The 26,299-nt window shown below is 37.6% G+C and overlaps 1 protein-coding gene across 1 annotated transcript in view; it reads left to right on the top strand.

The window, feature by feature from the left end:
• The window catches only part of LOC143032343 (uncharacterized), a 251,376-nt gene that overhangs the window by 8,111 nt on the left and 216,966 nt on the right, over window positions 1-26,299 (top strand). Inside the window, exon 2 of the mRNA XM_076196926.1 lies at window positions 10,147-10,748. Coding sequence (XP_076053041.1) covers window positions 10,697-10,748 — 52 coding nt within the window. The 5' untranslated portion in view covers window positions 10,147-10,696. The remainder of the gene's footprint in view (window positions 1-10,146; window positions 10,749-26,299) is intronic.

Genomic DNA, 26,299 nt, shown 5'->3' with positions numbered 1-26,299 from the left:
TGGTCGAAAACAGAGAGTTATTTTAAATGGAAAAACTTCTAGATGGAAAAATGTTACAAGCGGAGTTCCTCAGGGTTCCGTTCTTGGACCACTTCTATTCATAGTATATATAAATGATATAGACCATGGACTAAAATCTACTGTTTCCAAATTTGCTGATGATACAAAAATGTGTGGAATGGCAAATGATCACTCAAACCAATTAGATATTCAAGAAGATTTAGATAAATTACAGCAATGGTCTGAAAAGTGGCTAATGAAATTTAACACAAGCAAATGCAAGGTAATGCACATAGGTAAAAATAACAGTAAGTATGATTACAAGTTATTTGGAAATTCGTTAACAAAAGTGGATAGTGAAAAAGATCTCGGCGTGATTATCAGTAACGACCTCAAATCATCCAAGCAGTGTATTTCAGCCTCTGAGAAAACAAATAAGAGTCTAGGACTGATTGCGCGATCTTTTGATTTCAAAAGTCCATCACTCATTAACAAGCTATATAAATCGTTAGTTCGTCCACATTTGGAATATGCTGTTTCCGTATGGTCACCGAATCTCATTAAAGACATTGACAGACTGGAAAAAGTACAACGGCGAGCCACAAAACTGATTCCAAATATCAAAAATAAATCATACAAAAATCGACTAAAACATATGAATCTGTTTTCCCTAAAAAAGCGTAGACTCAGAGGTGACTTGATACAGGTCTTTAAGATTTTAAAGGGAATTGACAACATCAACAGTGACAAAATTTTTACATTGAATGAGAATCAGACAAGAAACAATGGTCTCAAACTGTCCGGAAATAGATTCAATTTGGAAGTAGGTAGAAACAACTTTGCCAACCGTGTAGTTAATAAATGGAATAAACTTCCTGCACAGGTAGTGCAATGTAGTTCAGTTCGAAGCTTTAATAATCATTTAGATAAACACCTAAGCAAGATGCTGTAATGATTATAATTTATCTTATATTATTTGTTTTTGTTTTGTTATCATTTGTCTGTCTGATTTTCATTTATTATTAGTTATATGTCAATTTATTATTATTTACTATTTACCTGTTTGTTTATTATTTAACTATACCTATGCATTTATTTATGTATTTTATTTGGTATTTACATTATTATAGTTTTTGTTTATTATTCTATTATTATGATTTTTTTCGCATCCGACCTAGATATGGACCAAAAGGTCTCCTGTCGGCATGCTCCACCTTTGTAATTCTTTGTAGAATGAAGGAGACTGCAAGAGATCATAAGGCCTACACTAGGCAGCTCCGTATCCATCACCACCTGTCATCCCCATCCATAAAGTTGTCTAATCGTTTCTTAAAACAACTGATAGTTTCAGCGCTTACTACATGGTTACTAAGTCTATTCCATTAGTCGACCACCCTATTAGTAAACCAGTTCTTGCCTATTTCCTTCATAAATCTAAATTTGTCCAGTTTATACCCATTACTGTTGTTGTTTTAATATGATGACCTTGTTTATATCACCGTTATTAAAGCCTTTAATCCACTTGAACACCTCTATTAGATCACCCCGCACTCTGTATCTTTCCAGAGAGTGTAAGTTAAGGTGCCTAAGCCTCTCCTCGTAAGGAAAATTTCTGAGTCCATGTATCATTTTGGTCATTCTTCTCTGTACTGATTCTATTGAATTGATGTCCATTCTGTAGGACGGAGACCAAAACTGTACCGCATAGTCAAGGATGGGTCTAACTATCGCTAGATACAGTTTGACAATTACCTCTACACTTCTATTCGTTACCGTCCTAGCAATGAAACCTAATGCTTTGTTAGCTTTATTTCTGGCGCTAATGCACTGTTCCCTGATTTTAAGGTCTGGACTCACTAGAACTCCAAGTCTCTCTCACACTCTTTTTTCTCTAAAAGCGTGTTATCTAAGCTGTATCTATTTTCGGGGTTGTGTAGCTCTACGTTTAACACGCTACACTTAGAGATATTGAAGTTCATTTGCCATTTCACCGACCATGTGAACAATTTGTTAAGATCATCCTGCAGAATATCTTCGTCGTCTACTGACCTAATTAGGCGTTCTATTTTAGTGTCGTCCGTAAATTTACTAACATCACTATTTATCCCATCGTCTAAGTCATTTATATTCATTATGAACAATAAGGACTCGAAACCGAGCCTTGGGGGACCCCACTAGTAACATTGCCCCACTTAGATTTTACTCCATTTATGGCGACCTACTATTTTCTGTTACTAATCCAAGCTCTAATCTATTCTAACACTTTTCCTCCTGTGCCATTGGCTTTGATTTTATTTAGTAGTCTCTGGTGTGGCACCTTGTCGAACGCTTTGCTAAAGTTAAGGTAAATAACATCGTAATTATCATTGTTATCTGATGCCTTATTCACTTTAATGTAAAAGGATAGAAGATTAGTCACCATGCTGTGTGTCACGAATTAAATTATGTCTTTCGATGTGTTCTCTGAATCTATTTACTATTACTGATTCGAGCATTTTACCTATAACCGATGTCAAACTGATTGGCCTGTAGTTGCATATAGACGATTTATCTCCCTTCTTACAAACAGGAACAACGTTTGCCTATCTCCAAGCAGTAGGCACAAAAGCAGTGTCTATAAATTTATTAAATATTTCTGTTAACTGGTCGCAGATTTCAAATTTACACTCCTTAAGCATTCTCGGAAAAATTTCGTCTGGACCCGGGTATTTTGTAGCTTTAAGTCTTTCAATCTGATTGAATACTTCTACTTTACTAATGCTGATATTAGATAGACTACTTTTTCATCCCCACTGAAAAACGGATCGCAGTCAGGTACTTTATCTTACCTCTCATTAATAAACACCGAGAGAAAATATTTGTTAAACTCCTCACTCATTTTTCCCTCCAATTCTATCATGATATTTTCATCGTTTTTAATTGGGCCTATTCTTTCTTTTTTTGTTCTATAGAGATAAAAGAAACCCTTAGGGTTGCATCTTGCTTGACTGACAACCTTAATTTCATAATTACGTTTCATAATTACTTCTACTTTACTAATGCTGATATTAGATAGACTACTTTTTCATCTCCACTGAAAAACGGGTCGCAGTCAGGTACTTTATCTTACCTCTCATTAATAAACACCGAGAGAAAATATTTGTTAAACTCCTCACTCATTTTTCCCTCCGATTCTATAATGACATTTTAATCGTTTTTAATTGGGCCTATTCTTTCTTTATTTTTTGTTCTATAGAGATAAAAGAAACCCTTAGGGTTGCATCTTGCTTAACTGGCAACCTTAATTTCATAATTACGTTTCGCTGCACGTGTATTCTTTTTAACCAGCTTTGTCATTTCGTTATACTGTATATTGATCTAAGGTGTGTTTCCCAATTCTTTATTTTTACGTAAAGTCCTCTTTTCATTTTGATCTCATGTTTCAATCTGTCCCTCACTCATTTGGGAGTATTACTATTCTTTCGTATTGACTTCAGGGGGATAAATGTATTTTGTGCATTAATAATTAAGTCAGTTACATTGCTATAGATTTCATCCAAATCCCTGACCTGTCTGTTGAGCCCCCGCCCCCAAGTGACCTGACCCAAGGTATGCATATTAACCTCCGTGACCCGACCCCTGGTCATGTACCGACAATTTTGTTAATTACGCCTCTGCTATTTGGTTTGGTGATTCTTTTCACAGTCCCTCTCTGAGTTGTTTCTATTGCCTAAACTATATACTTTCCTCCCTATTCCCACGTAATCTACCCTAAAAACCCCTGTAGGATGCCTATTTCTCACTCAAGGAATTCAGCGAGGAGCCGAAATCCTCTGGGCGACAAGTGCACCCCGTCCCTTGTATATAGATGATTCTTACCGTTAAAGCAATCCCAGTTGTCGACAAAATGCCCATGCATTGGCTTTACAATGTTTTGCCAGCCTGCAATTCATTGGAATAGCCCTGGAATGCCACATGTCTCCAACTCTACGCCTCGGAAGGATTCCACATAAAACAGGAACACTCTCCTTATTCTTAATCTTGTCTAGCGCATCCCGGAACCGCGCAAAATATTCCTCACTCCCTAACTTACCTATATCATTGCCTCCAGCACTCTTCAATCCTATCTCTAACATCACCTATCCCCGCGCCGGGGAAACACACCTGTGTCCTATGTTTCCTATCTTTATCACAGAAAGCCCTGTCTAAGTACCTCATTTGACTGTCTCCTTCAACCAAAATCTTAGCTGTTGGCAGGGATCCAGCGTCTGCACATCCTTTCTTCTCTTGAATTTCCTTTGTTTCTTCTTCCTGTAGACCCTCTAGTACTTGAAACGAGATCCTGCAATCGAGCGGGGCTGGTAAGGACTTTTCCCCAACTTTCCGAGCCTTATTTTTCACCATTTTCCATCCAGACTCCAAACTTGGTTTGTCTTTCGTATTTTGGGTCTTCGAGCGGAGAACTCGATTCTCCTCTTTAAGGTACTTTGCATCATCCCCCAAGGCTTTAATTCTACTATGTAGAGGTTGTACCTCATCGGCGCAGAACAATCTAACACAACCACTCTCCATATCACTATTTGAAGCAGCTACCCAGTTGACCCGACCTGAGTGACGACTACTGCTCAACTGGACGGCTACTGCTCAATTTGCATTTTAAAAGAATCTCTTAAGTTTCCCAAGGTCCGTTTTGTTGTACATCACTCTTCCTTTTCTGTATTTCTCATTTCTCTCTCTCTATATATATAATCCCTCCTTTAGTTCAAATTCTATTAATATGTGATCACTCTTCCCAAATAGTGTCTTGTATTCAGGTTCTGTTGTAAATATTAAATCTAGTCTCGACTGTTCTTCGTTACTTCTTTATCTGGTATTTTCTTTTTATCCATTGTGTTATTGTATGTTTTATAAACATGTCAAGTAATACATTTCCCCATAGAGCCTCTCCACATTTCACTGTCATCTCTTCCCAACAGATTTCTTTGCAGTTAAAATCTCCCATAAGTACCAGATTACTTCCATCCTTTAGCATCTCGTTTAATGAATGCCTTGTATCTTCTAATACTTTTAAATGCTCGCTCTCCTTCCAAGAGCCCGTTTTTGGGGCACATAAATCACTACAAACTTTCTACTTTTCATGTTGCTGTCTTCAACTTCTATCATGATCATTTCCACACTGTTTATACCCTCTGTAACCTTTGTCACATTTGTTTTTCTTGGCCAGAAACATGACTCCTCCGCCCTGTTTCTCGTCTCTACTTTTAACCCTGTGGTTATATAATCCATGTCCAACACTATTTGGTGGTAGTGGACCATTAATTTTGTCTCTGCAATTCCCATTATGTCTGTTTTTTCTTCTGTCAGGTAATCATTCAGTTCACTTAATCCTGAGATCAATCCGTCTATGTTAGTAGAAGCCTTTTTTTTTTTTTTCTTCTCCATCTTGTTTTCTGTTCCTTTCGTTTTGCTTACCCGAGAATACCATTTTCTCAGCTTTATGTCTAAGACTCTCCAATAGAACTCCTTTCTTTCGGCCTCCGTTCCCTTCGCGTTTTTGTTTTTGTTTTTTGTTGTTGTTGTTTTTTTCTTACTCCATCTCTTAGTGTCTTCTCTCTTTCTCTTTTCTCAACATTCATTTCTCATTTTATCCATATGTTGTTGTAGTGTTCACTCCTTGCTAACTTTCCTGACTTTGCTAGTACGTCTTCTACTACAATGGGCGCTAATGAGTTAATTTCATCTTCAGAGGTCGATTTATTTTTAATTGTCCTATTCTATATACTTCTATTTCCTTTTCTACTTCTTGGTCTCCGTCTCGTACTTCTTTTAGCATGTGTGTGTGTGCGCGCGTGTGTGTGAATGTGAGTGTGTGCGTGTGTGTGTTTGTGTGTGTGTGCATATGCTTCTATGTGCGTGTGTGTGCTTGTATGTGTGTGTGCATGTATGTGTGTATGTGGTTGTATGTGTGTGTGTGTGTGTGTGTGTGTGTGTGTGTGTGTGTGTGTGTGTGTGTGTGTGTGTGTGTGTGTGTGTGTGTGTGTGTGTGTGTGTGTGTGTGTGTGTGTGTGTGTGTGTGTGTGTGTGTGTGTGTGTCTGTGTGTGTGTGATTCACCTTGGTCTTTGGATCACGTGTTGGACTCATGATCGACAGCTATTTCCCTCCCGGAAGAGAGCTCAGATCTCATATGACCGATCTATGGGTAATGCTGTAACCTTACACGCACACACACCCAACTCCCCGCCCACGAGAGTCGGCGTAACGACTCCAAGCGCAGTGACACTGAAATAATTTCAGCCTTGGGCAGGATTCGAACCCGGTACCGCCGGCACCGCCGTACTGACAGTCTAGGACTCTACTAACCGCGCCACTGTGTGTGTGTGTGTGTGTGTGTGCGTGTGTGTGTGTGTGTGTGTGTGTGTGTGTGTGTGTGTGTGTGTGTGTGTGTGTGTGTGTGTATGTGCGAGTGTGTGCGCGTGTTTGTGCAAATGTGTGTAACTGTGTATGCGTGTATATATATGTATATATATATATATATATATATATGTGTGTGTGTGTGTGTGTGTGTGTGTGTGTGTGTGTGTGTGTGTGTGTGTGTGTGTGTGTGTGTGTGTGTGTGTGTGTGTATGTATGTATATATGTATATATGTATATATATACATATATATATATATATATATATATATATACATATATATATATATATATATATATATATATATAATCAATATCACTTGAAAATGTACAAAGTGTACGAAACGTCGTGAATATATTAAGAACACTCCACTGTGTTTTACTATGCCTTTCGGTAATAGTATTTCTGTGCTCAACTCTACGCATAAATCTGCAGTTCGCAAAGTAGAGAGTATCAACAAGAAGATCATAAATACAGAAGTCGCTGTATTTTTTAACCAAATATGCTTACAGGAGAACCTGCTGCCTAAATATTCAAATATATATATATATATACATATATATATATATACACACACACACATATATATATATACATATAGATATATATGTATATATACATATATATACATGTATATATATATATATATATATATATATATATATGTATATATACATATATATCAAGGACTACTATTACACAGGACGTGCGCACCCAGATTCCTGGCTCCGCTAACGGAGGCCATTGCTTTCTTTGTAACCTAACATTTTATATTGGACAAATATATCAAAAATAGAAGCTTAACGTTGTACATATGACAAATGTATCAAGTATTGACTTATTCAATGCAGTATAAGTTAATATAAACTTTTATAGTGAAATATAAAACTATTTTCAAGGCATTGTTATGCTATGAAATGCCAATTTTAGCCGCACTTATCAGGCATTATTGTATGAGGTTAGTGGACACCAGGGTTGTCGATTTTTTTTTTTTTTTTTTTTTTTTTTTCTTTTTTGTAAAAAATCGACTTTTTTAAATCAGATTTATTTGATTTAGATAGATTTTTTGATATTTTTTTTTATAGATTTTAGATATTGTGGGATTGCTATCTGATATGCGATCTGATTGCTAAAGGACATTTTTAGCATATCAATATAAGGAGCAGTGTTATATAGACTAGCCACAAGTATACAAGGAACGGTATAAGCCTACATATAATATATATCACTGTGCAGCCCACAACAAGTTTCAACAAGATTCTTGTTGAAACTTGTTCTAGGTAAGCAGCTTCTCACTGAGTCAGTTGCTGCTTTGGAATCAACAAGGAAGGATGTCTTCTGGACCTGGCAGAGTGGTTCCTTTAGGCAGAAAAAATGGTCCTGTCTGGAATTATTTTGAAAAACTACCAACAACTTCTGGCAAAGGGTACGCAAGGTCAGCCACAGCATACAGAAGAAGAAATTGATGACCCAGGTAAATAATTTTACTTATATTGTGTGCATTTCTCCCTTTTCATACGCAACTATATAAATTTGGTGAACAATGGAGACCATGTGCAATAAAAATGTGAAGGCCTAAAGAGATGATACTTCAACTTCATTACTTCTAAATTTGAGTAATGACTATATCACTATAATATACTGTATCCACTCAACTTTGGGGCCTAGATGATTGTTATTCATATCATTCAACATTGTGTAATATATTTCATAGGTTCCATTGGAATTCAGCCCACATGGGATTCTGCCCAAAGATATTTAGCCTAACCTAACCCAACCAACCCATTATTTTTAGTGAACTTAAAAGTGGACTGAATTCTGTGTGGGCTGAATTCCAAGCCCACCTATTTCATATCCTGTTAATTATTTCCAAATAATTTAGTGGCTTGTGTGAATATAATCATTATCTAAAAAAATAACTACTGTACTTAAAAGTAGCCTAAATCACACTGTATTCATTCATTTATTTATTCATTTATAAATTATGCAATATGCTAAAATTTTCTGTTTCCATTTCAGGATCTGTATCAACAGCTTCAATCCCTTCATCCTCGGCTCCACTTGAATTATCTGCAAACCTGACTCCACCATTAAAAAGGTCACTATCAGACTCCCTCCACAGGCGCCACTTTTTCTAAATCATTTTTATCTAAAAGAAAGTCATCAACATCTCTGGACAGATTTATCATAACTTCAGCCTCTCAAAAGGAAAATCTCGACAAAGAAGTTGCAAGAATTATATTTGCTACAAATTCACCATTTCTACTTGTTCAGCATCCTCAGTTTCTCAAGATGGTTCAGAACATGAGGCCAGGTTATATTCCTCCATCCAGAAAAGATATTGCTGATAAGTACTTGGATCTTGTGCATGAAAAGGAATATAAAAATGTGCAGATGACCCGAATAATGAAACTGTAATGTCTTTCAATTGATGGGTGGTCTAACATCCATTATGAGCCCGTAATATGGTCAGATTTATTTAGTTGACACAATAGACACATCAGGGAAACCTCACACTGCTGAATATCTTCTACAACTTGTACAAAATTCGATCAAGAGGGCTGAAGAAGATTTTGGTTGTCACATTGGAAGTGTTGTGACAGACAATGCAGCAAATGTCACCAAGATGAGAAAACTCTTGGAGGAATCGAGTGAACCTGAGCATACCGTCCTCACATACGGATGTGCAGCACACCTACTAAATCTACTGGCTCATGACCTTGAGATTGATAATGTAAAACAACATGTGGTCCATGTAGTTAAATATTTTAGAAATAATCATTATGCTCCTTCAAAGTATCGGCAGGAAGGTGGTCAGTCTTCTCCTTCTCTCCATGGGGGGACGGAGAGGGGGGGTCGCCGAATTTATGAAGCAGCCTTGCAGTGGATGTGCTGTGTCTTGAGACTGCTTCTGACCCAGGGCAGTGGACAGGATGCAGGGATGACCCGTCATCCAGGAGATGCCAAGATGGGAGAGAGGGTGGAGGGGATTGGAATATATAGGAAATGGAATGGGTGGGAGAGGTTTTTATGCCTATTTTCTTTTTGGCTACCCCCCCCCCGTGTAGGGGGAAAAAGCCTTTGGTATATGTATGTATGTATGTATGTATGTATATATATACATATACATATATATAATATACATATACATATACTGTACATATACATGTACATATGCATATACATATACATATACATATACATATACATATACATATATATATACATATACATATACATATACATATACATATACATATACATATACATATACATATTACAAAGGATTACAAAGGCGGAACATACCGACAGGAGACTTTTTGGTCCATATCTAGGTCGGATGCAAAAAAATCATAATAATAAATTAATAAATTAAAACTATAATAATGTAAATAACAAATAAAATACATAAATAAATAATAAACAAACAGGTAAATAGTAAATAATGATAAATTGACATATAACTAATGATAGATTAGAACCAAACAGACAAATGATATATATGTATATATATATATATATATGTATAATGTATGTATATATATATGTATATATATATATATATATATACATATATTATATATTATATATATATATACATATATATATATTATATATACATACATATATATATATATATATATATATATATATATATATATATATATATATATAGTTTTCTTCTCATATGTCTTCACATACGCTCCAAATGGATTATTTGCATTTTCACTAAGGTCACCTCCTTCTATTTCAGAAAATGGTGCATACGTTTCTGGAAATCTAAAAAAAATGGAGTATAGAAGGATCTAAAGAGAACCATCCAAGTCTCACCACTAATGATAAACCACCCTGTAGTACACTGGACGATCTCCCTAGTAGTAATAAACTTAGAAATTTAAAAGTACCTGGACTAAATTTATTCGGAGAGGTGTGAGGTCTTTGTCGCAAACGATTTTGACTACTGGCAGTTACATGGATCCTTTGCAAAGTGCAAGACGACAAAGAAATAAATTACTCAATAAAATAATTTTTCCATAATCACAAAGATATCAGAGCAATCAATATAGGGACGAAACTGGAAGTCTTCCTGTGGTCCTAAAAGCATCACTTAACGGGCGAGTGTATCGTTACCACTAAAGATACCGATAACAGACCACAAGTGACGTATCAGAAGATAGGAATTCAGCCCAAGCGATAGACATCGATACCGGCAACTGGTGCACCATCCCCCGGAGACAGGAAGAACCATCTGTGATAGGAGAAATCAGGAGCAATCAAGGCGGTCTCCATATACCGTGAACCCAATGGAGATCCAAACATCTACATTCCTCCACCTTCTCTGCTTTCTTGCTGCAGGTAGGTAAGAGGTGGAATCTGGTTGTCGTGGTGGTGGGGAGAGGGAGGATATATATATATATATATATATATATATATATATAGAGAGAGAGAGAGAGAGAGAGAGAGAGAGAGAGAGAGAGAGAGAGAGAGAGAAGGAGAGAGAGGGTGGGAGGCGGCAAGGTAGGGAAGGGAGGTAACGGAGGGAGGGTCAGACGAGGTTAAGATAGGTCGACACTCTGCAGGATAAAGTGGGACTGAGGAAGACACAACAGAGATAAGGGGGAGAGGGAGGATAAGTATGAAAAAATGTAGTTAGGGGCCCAATTTTTTTTAGCTTGCATTTAGGTCAGGCACCGCTGGGAAGGATCGAATAGGAAAAATCGAAGTAAAAACAAAAGCAAGCAAATAGAACTGTAAGCCTTGACTGCTTGTAAGACAGAGACGAATGTCGATGGGGGAAAAGGGCACACGGAAGGAGACTAGGAGTAAATGAAAGAAAAGGGAAAAAAACCGCATAAAAGTAAAAAATACAGTGCAAAGAAATAAAAGATAAGAAAGAGATAATACAATTTGTAGAATAGTCCAACATGTTGTGATACAAAAATGAAATTTATTGTAAAAAAAAAATATATATATATATAAAAAAATAACAGGAACAACAGTGAGACCGTGCTCAAAATAAGAATAAGAATAAAAAATATATAGTATACTGGATACGAGATGAAAATGCTCAGTAGACAGAAAGGATATAAGAGAACACCAAAGAAGAAAATTGAAGAAGTAGAAGGAAAGTAAAAGAAGGTTAATAACAATATAAGAGAAATGGAAACAACTAAAATGAATGCTAGTGAAAAGTGGAAGTCAAAGAAAATAGAAGAAAGTAGACACTTATAAGGGGACGAAAGAGAGGACAAAGAGATCTAAATGGAGGGAAATGGGGAAGGCCTTCAAGATAAGTAAACAAACAAACAAACAAAAAATAGTGAGAGGAATGTTAAAGAAAGTTAGAGGAAGAAGAGACAAAGAGGATTTCTGATGAAGAAGCAGGTAGGGAGACAAAGGAGTGCATGTAGTGGTGGAAATCCGTTGGGTAAGTGGTGGAAAACCAGAGGCAAATCAATAGATATATTTAGATTTAGGAGCTTTGGAGTGGGATAGGGGAGCAAGGGGTTTTCAAGTAGGAGAAAGTGGAGGGATGGAAGGGGGAAGAGGAGACGGGAAAAGGAGAGAGAAGGAGGAAGGGTAGAGAGAGCGGGGAAGAGGATGGGAAGGAGGATAGGAGGAGAGAGGTGAAGAGGACGGGTAGGAGGGGAAGGGGAGAGCGGAGGGGAAGTCACTCGTCACAGTGAAAATGTCTACGACTACAAAAGAAGACGATTAAGTTGCTAAAAATATTTCAGTATCATAATAAAAATAACTGTAAACTATAAAGAGATCAAACCACGTAACGTGGATAGATTAATTAACTTGGCTGTGAGATAAGACAGAAAGTTTGGCAGGAGTGATGTGGCAGAGGATTGCGCAGTTGTGCGAGTCGTGGAATGGTCTGGAAGAGGACTTTGTTCAGCAGTGGACTCGAAATGGGCTGGTTGATTGATTGGTTTTATTAAGCCGATATAAATCTCCTCAATCCTCGAGAGTTTAGAGAAGCAGCGGAGAGAAGTTCGAATGAGGAGGTGGACAAGTTTGTGGTGAATGAAGAAGAATGTGACTATAGGAAGAGGAGAAGGAGGAAGAGAAGGAGCATAAGTAGGAACAAAATGAGGAGGAGTACGAGTAGAAGTAGTAACAAGAAGAAGAGGAGAAAGCGAAGAGGGGACAGGAAATGTAAAAGCAGGAGAACGAAGAAGGGGAGGACGGGTCGTAGCGAGTACAAAAAGGTGGAGTGGTCCAGCGAATCAAGACGAAGAGGACCCACAGAGTTGTGGCGAATGCAGGAGGCGGACATCCTTTCCAAGGCGGGTTGGGAGGGGAGGCAGGGAGGGAGGGGGGAGAGAGGAGGGAGGGAGATAGGAAGGTAGGTAGGGAGTGAGTGAGTGAGTAAGGGAGAGAGGGGCAAAGGGGTGAGGGAGGAAATGAAGAAAGGTGGAAGGGAAGGAGGGAGGGTCGAAGGGGCGGAGGGAGGTGTGGAAGAAAGGAGAAGGGTAGGGAGGGAGGGAGGGAGGGAGGGAGGGAGGGAGGAAGGGAGAGAGAGACGAAGGGGTGGGAGGGAGGGAGGGGAGAAATTTGGAAGGGAGGGAGGGAGGGTCGAAGTGACGGAGGGAGGTAGGGAAGAAAGGAGGAAGGTAGGGAGGGAGGGAGGTAGGGAGAGAGAGAAGAAAGGTGAAAGGGAGGGAGGGAGGGTCGAAGGGGCGAAGGAAGGTAGGGAAGAAAGGAGGAATGTAGGGAGGGAGGGAGGGAGGTAGGGAGGAAGGGAGAAAGGGACGAAGGGGGAAAGGGAGGGAGGTAGGGAAGAAAGAAGGAAGGTAGGGAGGAAATGAAGAAAGGTGGAAGGGAGAGAGGGAGGGTCGAAGGGGCGGAGGGAGGTGTGGAAGAAAGGAGAAGGGTAGGGAGGGAGGGAGGGAGGGAGGGAGGTAGGGAGGAAGGGAGAGAGGGACGAAGGTTAGGGAGGGTCGAAGTGACGGAGGGAGGTAGGGAAGAACGGAGGAAGGTAGGGAGGGAGGGAGGTAGGGAGAGAGAGAAGAAAGGTGAAAGAGAGGGAGGGAGGGTCGAAGGGGCGAAGGAAGGTAGGGAAGAAAGGAGGAATGTAGGAAGGGAGGGAGGGAGGGAGGGAGGTAGGGAGGAAGGGAGAAAGGGACGAAGGGGGAAAGGGAGGGAGGTAGGGAAGAAAGAAGGAAGGTAGGGAGGAAATGAAGAAAGGTGGAAGGGAGGGAGGGAGGGTCGAAGGGGCGGAGGGAGGTGTGGAAGGGTAGGGAGGGAGGGAGGGAGGGAGGTAGAGAGGAAGGGAGAGAGGGACGAAGGGGTGGGAGGGAGGGAGGGAGGGTCGAAGTGACGGAGGGAGGTAGGGAAGAAAGGAGGAAGGTAGGGAGGGAGGGAGGTAGGGAGAGAGAGAAGAAAGGTGAAAGCGAGGGAGGGAGGGTCGAAGGGGCGAAGGAAGGTAGGGAAGAAAGGAGGAATGTAGGGAGGGAGGGAGGGAGGGAGGGAGGTAGGGAGGAAGGGAGAGAGGGACGAAGGGGGAAAGGGAGGGAGGTAGGGAAGAAAGAAGGAAGGTAGGGAGGTGAGGGAGGGAGGGAGAGAAGATTGGGAGAAGAGAAGGAAGGATGGAAGGAGGTAGGACAGATGATCTAGTAAACAGGAAAATGGAACGCTCACACAGGGAAACGCTTAGTCTAAACTGATGCAGTTTCTCTCACCTTCTATGTTCAGGAGAGCTGTAACCGTGTGGTAGTTACCGGTAGTTTTTGGGAATCGATCTCAGGACTACATGCAGTAGTTATTACAACCGCAGACACTATTAACAATGATGAAAATCTTACACCGTGATTCGCCTAGCTGCGTCGAGGATCGGCACCTCTGCCCTTCGTGTTTGAACACGGGTACAGTGAATTGCGAGGATTAGAAACTAGGTTGTTATTATGTTAGACGGATAAGAGAATACAATGGAATAATGAGAAGTAAATTTGATAGATTTAGGACATTTTTAGTCAATAGAAAGGCTAACAAAAGATAAATAAAAAAATGGAAAGAAAACCACGAAGAAAAACTCAACAAGAAAATGCTATATTAGAACAAAAGGAGAAGAGCGAGAAAATTGTCAAAGACGGAAGGAGGAAGAAGGCACGAGGAAATAGGGGGAGAGAAAAAATAAGATGAGAGAGAAAGAGAGAAGACGAGAAAGAAACGGAGGGAGTGAAAGAAGAAGAGGAAGACGGGAGGGGAGAGTGGGAGGATAAAGGGACAGCGAAAGGGGGAGAGAGGAGAAAAATTAAGATGAGAGAGAGAGAGAGAGAGAGAGAATGAGAGATGAGAGAGAGAGAGAGAGAGAGAGAGAGAGAGAGAGAGAGAGAGAGAGAGAGAGAGAGAGAGAGAGAGAGAGAGAGAGAGAGAGAGAGAGAGAGGATTAAAGAGAAAATAAAGATGAAAAGAGGGAGAGAGGGGAGAGCGGGGTAAAAAGCGAGGAGGAAGGGACAGAGAGAGGGGAGGGGAAGAGAAAAACATGAAAGAGAGAGAGGAGAGGAGGGTAGGAAGGGAGGAGGGAGGGACAGAGAGAGAGAGAAGGGGAATAAAGCAGATGAGAGGGAGAAGGAGAGAAGAGAAGATAGGGACGGAGGGGGAGGGGAGAGGGGGGTTGGGAGTGAAGGAGGGATGGAGGGAGTTGGTGTTAAAGGGGACAGAACCAGGTGAAGAAAACCAACTACCCACCAACCAACGGGAGTGAAGCGCAGGCGGCACGGCAGGGTGGGGTGGGACGGGTGGGAGAGCCAGACGAGGTTAAGATAGGTCCAGACTCTGCAGGACAAAGCGGGACTGAGGAAGACACAACAGAGATTAGGGAGGAGAGGGAGGATATATATACATACTGTACATACACACACACACACATATATATATATATATGTATATATATATATATATATGTATATATATATATATATATATATATACATATATATATATATATATATATATAGAGAGAGAGAGAGAGAGAGAGAGAGAGAGAGAGAGAGAGAGAGAGAGAGAGAGAGAGAGAGAGAGAGAGAGAGAGAGAGAGAGAGAGAGAGAGAGAGAGAGAGAGGGTGGGAGGAGAATGATAAAGACAACGGGTCACATGACCCTGCCGCTGGCCCGACACTCCTTCATCTGACTAAAACGTTGATGGAGTAAGGATGAGAGCAGTTAAAGGGTTTTAGTACGTCCATGGGGCTCATTTTCATTCGGTTCGTCTCCTGTCTTAGGCTTAGGTCAACTCATATTCAGTCTTATCTTATCATTATCTTTTCTTTATAAAGATAAAGTGACGTAACACGTAGGTGCATTTGGAAATTGTGTTCGACACCTACAATTCTACAGTAGTCAGGGATCCCCATCTTGGGAACAAAACAGGTTTAAGTCAGAGAGGATCTGATTTGTAATTTGCTGAAGGAGCTAACCCAGTTATTATTTTTATTCCTTCGTCTTTTTTTATACTTTGAATGATTTTATTTTTTGTAAAATAGCGTCGTCCTCTTTCTAAGCGTTTTTCGTAAATATATTTAACTAAGATTTGCGTGATCAATACGAATTAAAACAAGTTTTGTTTAATTTATTTGTAAAAAGGTAGGAAAAGATTTAACCTGATGTAGGTTTCCTGTAGAAAGGAACACACGAACAAAATTACGATTGGTGACTTTGTATATAACTTAAAAAAAAAAATCAGAACATTGAAAAAATAAACAAATGAACAATCCAGCAAACAAAGAAACGAGAATAGTAATGCTAAACGAGAACCGTAATAATGCCTAACAAACAAACCAAGTAAGTTAAATTCCGCTGAGTAAGGCACGTTGAATGTTAATTGGATATATATATTTTTGTTGCAAAGCGATCTGTCTGGAAGAACAAATCAAGCGATGATGAGTAGAGCATATTTGGAGTTTTCTGCCCCCCTAAGTCAAATAACAAAGCCGAGGTCACATTTGACGTTATTTTACATTTTCAGCCATCAGAACTTTCGCTGCATTTAAGCTATCAACAACACAATAATGGATGGGGTTCATCTTTGCAACCATTTTTAAAAAGCATCATACTATGCTTATGATCAAAGCAAATCAAGAGGCCAAAATGTGCGTGACAACTTTAGAGCCAGACAGACAAACAGACATACGAATGTCTAAGGTAGTTATCTAAAATACTTTCGACAACTAAAGATTGAATATTTTCTACATACCAAGGACTTTTCCCCCCTTATAAGGAAGGTAGCCAAAGTCAAAAGGCATGCAACCACTTCCACCCATTTCATCCCCCACATACTCCACTCCTATTTATCACCCCTCCCTTCCTTTTTTCTTGGCTCCTCCTGGATGACGGATTATCCCTGCATCTCGCCCATTGCCCTGGGTCAGAAGCAATGCAGTAAAACATATCACATCCACAGCAAGACAGCTTCATTTAATAGGCGACCCCCACCACTTCGTCCCCTCATGTAGAAAGAGAGAAGACGAGGAGAAAACCCTTCGGGCTGTGTCAAAATATCCTTCTCACATAACCACTCCCAAACACACACTCCCATCCCCCATCTACTCCCTTCCATGCATCACAGCATCATCCATACAAAAAATATATTTTTGTAAGTAGAAAATATAGATACGAAATAATAATAAGCATAGATTAAAATAAAAATTAATTAATTAATAAAATATCTATATATATATATATATATATATATATATATATACACATACATATATATATTATATATATATACATACATACATATATATATGACACATATATATACATATATACACACATATATAAATATATATATATATATATATATGTACATATATATACATATATGAATATATATATATATATTCATATATATATATATATATATATATCCATATATATATATACATATATATATATATATATATATATGTATATACATATATATATATATACATAATATAATATAATATAACATAATATGATATAATATAATATAATATAATATAATATAATATAATATAATATAATATAATATAATATAATATAATATAATATAATATAATATAATATATAATATCATATAATATAAAACAAAAAATATTTGAAAATAGAATATAAACACAGCTATTGACTTCAGTCATGTGTTCGTAGTTGATTATCTCGACTATTTCCAACATGGTGAGCACACTCAATTAACAAACGTGGCATCAACAAGTGATCATTAATTTGTCCACCAGTGTGGTGGGGAGGTGAGCGCAACCTACATTGCCATAAAAAAAATTGTCAAAGAAATAAACAGTCTGAAATGAAACTAGTAATAAACCAATAAAAGAGGAAAGTAAAGACAGTAGGAGAAGCAACAGAGGAAAATCTGAATGAGAGAGCAAGAGTGAAAGAGTGAGAGTAAGAAAAAAGAGCCAGAGGAGGGGAGGGGGAGGGAGGGAGAGACAGACAGAATCTGACAAACGGATATACAGACAGATATACAGGAAGACAGACAAAGAGAGAAAGAAACAAAAAGAGAGAAAGATAGACAGACAAAAAGAGAGAGACAGAAAGAGAAGAGATAGAGAAAGAGAGATTGACAGACATACAGACATTCAAAGAGAGAGATAGAGATAGAGAGAGAGAGAGACAGAGAGAGATAGAAAGAGAGAGAGATAGATAAAGAGAGAGAAATAAAGGAAGAGGGACAAAGAATGAGACATAAAGAAAGAGAATGCGAGAAAGAGAAAGAGGGAGAGAACTAGAGATCAAGAGGAAGATACAGAGAAAGAGAGAAAAAGAGAGAAAGAAAGAGAAAGAATAAAAAAGAGAGAGAACAAAAGAGAGCGAGAGTGAGAACGAGAGAGAGCGCGCGCCAGAGAGAACCAGGAAGAGATAAGACGGGGAAGGGAGAGGACAGAAGTGGGGAGGGAGGCGTCTATTGATCAGCAGGTGCAGATTCATTACCAAGGCTCTCATTATGTGCCGGGATGCTCACCCCCTCCCCACACTGTCATCCCCCTTCCCCTTCCCCCTCCCCCTTGACCTGGCGTGACCTGCAACAGTTGCCACGCACGCTTGCACCTCCAGACTGTCAGGGGCTGCCAGGAATATCAAGAATTGTAATTACATCGCTTTTCTAGTCCCTTCTCCCTCCATTGCCGGGCAATTTCACTCGGCTGAGGAAAATGCTCAAGTCTGGGGATTGATATATTTTTTTTTTTTATTAAATACTTTTATAACTTAGGTATTATAATTTTTTATTAGTTCTTTGAAAAAGAAATTAAAGTATACTGCTTTGTATCATTGTCGTATAGAGCAATACATAACAAGTAATTAACTGAATGAATAAATTAATACATAAATTAATAAACAAATAAATAAAGGAATATAAAAGATAAACAATAGATAATTATGTAAATAAACAGATAAATAAATGAATTGATAAATAATAGAAAAACGAATAAACTAATCAATAAACGAGTGAATGAACAAACGAATGAATGAATGAATGTATAAATGTAGGAACAAATGCGAGTAAATGAATTGATAAACCAGTATGTATAAACAAATATTTAATAAATGGAAATACATAGATATGTATACAAATAAAAAATTAACAAATGATGAAAAAAAAAACAGTCACGACCATTGAAAAGACAGGCAAACCAAGGACTGACAGACTAGAGAACATCCTTTGGGCGGCCAGCCACCAGGGTGTGAACCGTGGTGGCCTGGGAGATACAGGCTCCAAATATAGTGGATTTCTTCAGTAACGAACTTTCACCTCATAGTAATCTTACCGGTTTAAGTTTACTAATTCTGGCAGTGCATACACGATTATGCCGGAAAGCAACTTTGATTTGTCCTACCTAATTCAACAAAGGTTTTTGAAGATGAAAAAAAAAAAAATTCTAATACAATTTTTTTAGATTTTAAACATTTTTTTCGGTGCTCAAGGTCCATGTCTACCCTGGTTTTTCGGTGACGTCACAAAAGTTTGAGGGGAATATGACGTCACGTCGACAGACATTTCCAATAAGAACAAACTGCTCTCGTGCACTTGAGCTTTTCTCAGTACTTCTATATTTTGTTCTTCAGTGTTATTATCTTTATTTTATTAATATCATCATTATTATTATCCAGGACATCTGCCATTTTTTTTCCGTAACTTCATCTTTCTTTTGTTCTGTCCGTCGCCTCATTGCAATTCCCTCAGCTTTAGCTTATCCTGACTTGCCATCGCTCACAAGTTGTCAGAACATCTTATCAAACTTTCCTACTTCTTCCCAGTAAGACAGTTATTTTATATTCAAATAACTTGAAAAAGTTATCAACGTAAGACCAAAAGTAATCATGAATAAGACTTAAGATATAAGCACACAAAATAATGAAGAGATTCATATAATTTGTCGTTAACATGAAACTACCGTTGTTTATATATATGAATACAAAATACTGGTCATTACCCAAACATGAATATTTACGTATGCTAAAGGTTTATATATGAAATTAGATCACTCTTTATAAGGTTACAATTTTCTTATCAGATTTTCAATTTATTTATGAATTCTTATTTGATATTTTCTCTGACCCTTGCTTTGTGGCTTCCCACAGTTCTCAGACTCCCATCTTCTCTCCGTTCCCCCGTCCATCCCCCTCCTATCTCCAGTCTTCCTCCTCCTCTTTTTTCTACTTCTTCCTCCGGTTTTTTGATCTGGCTCTACCAAAGGACTTCGTAAGTCTCATTACAGCCTCTGGACTTATGATTTCATCTTTATTACAAAATCCACTAGATTCGTCACACTGCCTTGATCTTTCTTCTCTTCTTTTTCCTCAGTTTAATCTTGTTATACATTTTATTATAGTGTATTCACTCTATATCTGCAAAGATTTGTTTTAAAAATTCTCAGCAATTAAACAATAACGACAGGATATATTCAAAGACTCTTATTGCTAGCATTATTATCTATTTTATTATTTGTTACAATGAATATGCACTTGTCGCCAACTATGGTAACACGGAGAATAGTGAGCTCCACCTCATGTATAAAATGCCCACAGCTAATTTGTACACCATTCCTTTGAAAAAGCATACCTGCGACCCTAGTCAGGAATAAACTCAGACTAGGACTCCTGTGTTTCCTACTCCACTTACGTCAACCTGTCAGAATGTCTCAACAAAAAATAAAGTTAAAAATAACGAAATATATCATTCAGCTCGATTGAAATCTACATCCAGAAAGACTGACAACAAAACATCAAATATTTTTATTGCTCTATTCTCTCTTCTCCTGTCTTACTCTTCTTCGTGGAATGATGCCTCCTGTATCTGTGTGCCGGTGACCCCCAACCTCTGATGTATGAGGCCATTTCTAGTGTCCCTTCGATCTTGTTCCTATGTGGATTCTGGTTTTTTTTTTTTTTTTAGTTCTCCCTTTGCTTCTCTTTTTATATTTTTATATTTTTCTAACCTTACCACTATTTATTTCCCATTTTATACACGTTTCACCTTTTTCATTCTGTTGAATATTTTATGGTAGCTTAAGATATTCAAACCACTACTTTCGTGGTTTTCTTAGAATTACTTGCCTACTGTGCCCCCCAAGAATCTTAGATCGATTTTCAATAGCCACCAAACTCTTACCTGGCTATCCTAGCACATAATGCACAATGTCACGACAGAATGAAACAGTGAAACACTTTTGTGAAGTCCGCACCTAATGTAGGAATATAAACGACTTAATTCTAGAAGAACAAACTAGTTAGAACAAATACAGAGCTAACGTCCAACCTCTTGCCAATGACACTAAGTTTGGCTATTAAGTTTTACTTTGTACAATTAGTCTTGAATATATAGGCCGCGTCGAGTAGTCTCTAATTAGTAAAGCAAATTTGAAAAAAAAAAATCCTACATAATTCATCACACTTTTACTCTACCTCCTCAGTACGCTGCCGTTTTTTTTATATATTTTTATTATGGCTAATACCATCTGATTACTATTGTGATACATAAAAAAACTCTTTCTGGAGAACTAAGAATATACTAGAAAATGTTACAATAATTCTAAAACAAAATCTCTGACAGTCCACTTCTTACTGTTCACTAATTAAAAGAATATTTCATCTAACTATATATATATGCACACACATATATATATATATGTATATATATATATGTATATATATATGTATATATATATATATATATACACCAGTTATCAAATTCACAAAATATACAAAGACAAAAATGCACATCAAGTCTATCTAACTGATTGGTTGATTTCTCTATCTGTTGATTTTTTTTTTTTTTCATTTGTTTGCTTATCTATAGATTATTGGGGGCGGTTTCAACTAAAGACACGTGTCGAGATCAACTTTAACATGACTAATATGTACCGTAGATTATAATCTATAATTGTTTTGTGTGTGTGTGTGTGTGTGTGTGCGTGTGTGTGTGTGTGTGTGTGTGTGTGTGTGTGTGTGTGTGTGTGTGTGTTTAGAAGCTCTGCCATGAGATTCGAACCCTGACCCATGCGTCCATAATCACGAAGTCTAGACGCTAGCAACCGAGCTACGTGTGATGGTCTAAAAGGACTGTACAAGTCCCCGACCACGCTTCACATAACATCCAAAGATCTAGTCTCATTTTCATTCAATCCCCGTATTAGGCGAGCCCTCCGACAACTTGTCGGAGGGCTGCAGACGATGCAGGCGAAGTCGAAAACATCAGTAAAAGCATTAAGTTTAGAAATATAGATAAGAACAGCACAATAGAATTGGAGATAATAATTTCCATGGATTTAATGAGGGGGAGGGGGTGCCAACCTCCCCCGATTAACAAGTCTAGAGGAAAAATAGAGAAAACGACCAAACATTGGGAGGATAGGTTCAGCCAACTGACACGGATTACGGAAAGAATTGATAAATTGGAAGAACTAAAAAAGGAGAACCAAAGCCTAACTAAAGAAATAGAAGAATTAAAAAGACAGTTATAAGAAGTAAAAGATGAGAATGAGGAATCAAAGAATAATAATAAAGAGAATAAAGAGTCCATAGCAAACGAAGCACAAGAGAACAACAAAATTGTATTTACCGATATAGTGAATCAACAGATGAAAGAACAAACTAAGGACACAGTTATTAAATTGATGAGAGAAAAGGAGAATATAGTAAGAGACTTAGCGGACAATAAGAAATGTATAATTATACTAGGGGTGGAGGAGAAGTATAATCTAAATAGGACCACAAGCGTAAAAGAGGAAAAGGAAAAGGTAAACAACATATTAGAAGTAGTTCAAGATGATGGACAAAAAACAGGGAAAGAAATTGAAGAAATATATAAACTAGGGAAATATAATACAGATAAGACTAGACCAATTAAGATCAAATTCAGGTCACAAACGACAGTAGAGAATACCTTAGCAAAACCAGGGAAACTAGCAGACAGTGAGCAATATAAACAGGTGCGGATGAAAAGAGAAATAAAGAGGAAAGAGAGGAAGAGAAAACAAAAAGAGTAGAAGCTAAGGGAAAAAACGAGAAAAGAACAGAGTCAGAAAGAGAGAAATTCTATTGGAGAGTAGTGAATATGAAAGTGAGGAAATGGTTCATAGCAAAGAAAAAAAGAAGGGAAACGGAAACACAATAGAAGTAGCAGAAAATTTAAAGTGTTTTATATAAATATAGATGGCTTGATAATAGGTCTTGAACGAACTGAATGACTACCTGAAGGAAAAAGAACCGGACATAATGGGAATTATAGAGACAAAATTGAATGGTCCACCACCACCCAACAGTGTAGGACATGGTGTATATAATTATTGGATTAGAAACAGAGAGGTAAAATAAGGGGGTGGAGTTATGTTCCTGACTAAGAAGGATATAAATGTGAGGAATGTCACATATGGAAAGAATAGAGTAGAGATGATTATGATGGAAGTGGAGGACAGGGATGGGAAGAGCAGGAAGTTTGTAGTAAATTATGTGCCTCCTAAAACGGCTTTGTGGGAAGAGAAAGAACACAAAAATATGTTAGAAGACACAAGGATAACACTAAATAAGATAATGGAAGATGGAGGAAGAATACTCATCATGGGTGACTTTAATTGTAAAGAAATCTGCTGGGAAGAGATGACAGCGAAGGGTGGAGACGACAAATGGGGAAATGTACTACTTGATATGATTATAGAACATACAATGACGCAATGGATACAAGAGAATACTAGGTATAAAAATGAGGAAGAACCATCGAGACTGGACCGAATAATCACATCAGAACCTGAAATAGTAGACAAGATTGAATATAAGACACCAATAAGTAAAAGTGACCACGTACTGGTTGAAGTGGAATTAAAAGAGGAAAATACATGAAAAAAATGAACAATATGTTCAAAGACAAAAGCAAGAAAAAGATTGTGTAAAGTGCTGGTACAACAAAAGATATAGGGAGTTAAAAGACAAAAGGGATAAAGCTTGGATAAAATGGAAAAAAGACGAAAGACCTGAAAATTGGAAAATATATACTATTTATAGAAATGAATATGTACAAGTGTGCAGAGAAGAAAAGAGAAAATACGAAAAAGATGTCATAGAAAAATGTAAAGATCAACCAAAACTATCTTACGAATTTGTAAACAACAAACTAAAAAACAAACAAGAATGAGAGAAACTACGACAAGAAGTTGAATGCACAGAGGAAATAGAAATGGCAGAAATTACGAACAAACATTTTAAATCAGTATTTACAAGGCAAAGCATATAACCTAGAGATATCGAATGGGAGGAGAAAGTCCTCCCTATGAAAGAGATAGAAGTATCAAGGAATGAAATAATGAAACACATGAGTAATCTCGATGTCAGAAAATTGCATGAACCAGATGAAATGGCAAACTTGATTTTGAGAGAATGCAGGAACGAACTAACAGACAAAATACATAGCCCAATAAACAGTTCATTGAAAGAAGGAAAAGTTCCAAAAGATTGGAAAAGAACAAATATAGTACCAATATATAGAGGAAACAAAGAAGACCCTACTAATTATAGACCGGTCTCTCTTACAAGTACAATACCTAAATTTGTGATAGAATGATCAAAAGTAGATGGGTAAAGCATTTGGGAAAAAAAAACATACTAAATCCAAGGCAATTTGGATTTAGACAAGGACGATCATGCGTCACAAACTTAATGTGTTTCTATTCAAGACTAATAGATGTAATACAAGAAAGAGATGGATGGGCTGATTGTGCATTTCCAGACCTGAAAAAAGCTTTTGATAAGGTGCCACATAAGAAGTTGCTAAAGAGATTAGAAACCGAAGGAGGAATACAGGGCAAACTACTGAAGTGGATGGAAGACTTCTTGCATGAAAGAAAACTGAGAGTAATGATAAGAGACACTCTACTTGGGATGAAGTAATAAGTGGTGTTCCACAAGGAACAGTTCTGGCCCCAATAATGTTTGCTATATATATATATATATATATATATATATATATATATATATATATATATATATATATATATATATATATATATATATATATATATATATTAATGATACTGATAAAGGAATTGAAGGTTATATGAGCTTCTTTGCGGATGATGCAAAATTGCTAAAAAATTGAGTATTGAAGATTGTGAGTCGCTACAGAGTGATCTCAATAAAGTATGGGAATGGAGTAGGAAGTGGGAGATGGAATTTAATATTAAGAAGTGTGGTATAATGGAATTTGGAGGAAGCAAAAAAAAGAAAGTGGGATCATATAAATTGGAAGAAGAAGAAATAAAGAAGTAGAAAATAAGAAGGACCTGGGAGTCATTATAAACAGAAATTTTTGAGAAACTTATAATTTGATAAGAACAATCAAAGTGGCATTTACATACCTGAATGAAGAAATGGTGAAGAAAATACTAGTCACTTCGATAAGACCAAGATTGGAATATGCAGCGACGACGTGGTCACCAAGTACAAAAAAATGTATAACAAAACTTGAAAGAATACAAAGAGCAATTACAAAATTGGCACAACACTCTCAGAACTATCATATGAAGAGAGACTAGCAAAACTTGAACTACAGACATTAGAGCAAAGAAGAGAGAGAGGAGACTTGATAAATATTTATAGAATCATGAGAGGCATAGAAACTATTGATAGAGAGGATCTAATAAAATGGGATAGTGGAAATACAAGAGGACATGGAAAGAAAATCAAGAAAGTTATAGAAGAGACCTGAGAAACAACAGCTATCCCCACAGAGTAATAGATATTTGGAACAAGTTAGATGAGAAAGTGGTGTGTGCAAAAACAATACATGATTTTAAAAACAGTCTAGATAAAATGAGATATGAAGACGGGACACCATGAGCATAGCTTCTCTTCCCGTAGAATACAACTAGGTAAATTTTGCCTGAAGGGCATCCAAAGGGAACTTGTACCAAAGAAGTTCCCTTTCGATGCCCTTCAGGCAAAATTTATTTCCAAACAGATGGCGTTGCTATGGGTAGTCCCTTAGGCGTACTATTTGCTCAGGCCTACATGTGCCATCTTGAGAACCACGTCCTTAATACATTAAGCCAGAAACCTAATATGTACCTTAGATATATTGACGACATTTTCATAGATACTGAAGGAGAGGAACAACTAGAATGCCTGAAAAACAAAATGGAAGAAAAGTCCGTAGAAAGGAGCGTTGATAACAAAATCCCTTTTTTAGATGTGTGGGTAGATGGCTCAGAAGGTGCATTCATCACTAGTGTCTATAAAAAACCGAGCAACTCGGGAAGATGCCTGAATTGCTCGAGTGAATACCCTTCCAAATATAAAATTAGCGTGATACGTGCTTATGTCACAAGAGCCTTTAAAATTTCTTCCAATTGGCTCCTTCTCCATCAAGAACTAAATAGAGTAAAACAAATTCTAACTGATAACGG

The sequence above is a fragment of the Oratosquilla oratoria genome, chromosome 13 (genome assembly GCF_046742065.1).
Source record: "Oratosquilla oratoria isolate Oo_2021 chromosome 13, ASM4674206v1, whole genome shotgun sequence".
Taxonomy (NCBI): domain Eukaryota; kingdom Metazoa; phylum Arthropoda; class Malacostraca; order Stomatopoda; family Squillidae; genus Oratosquilla; species Oratosquilla oratoria.
Note: the sequence above shows the minus strand (reverse complement) of the source record. Positions and strands in the feature narration are given on the sequence as shown.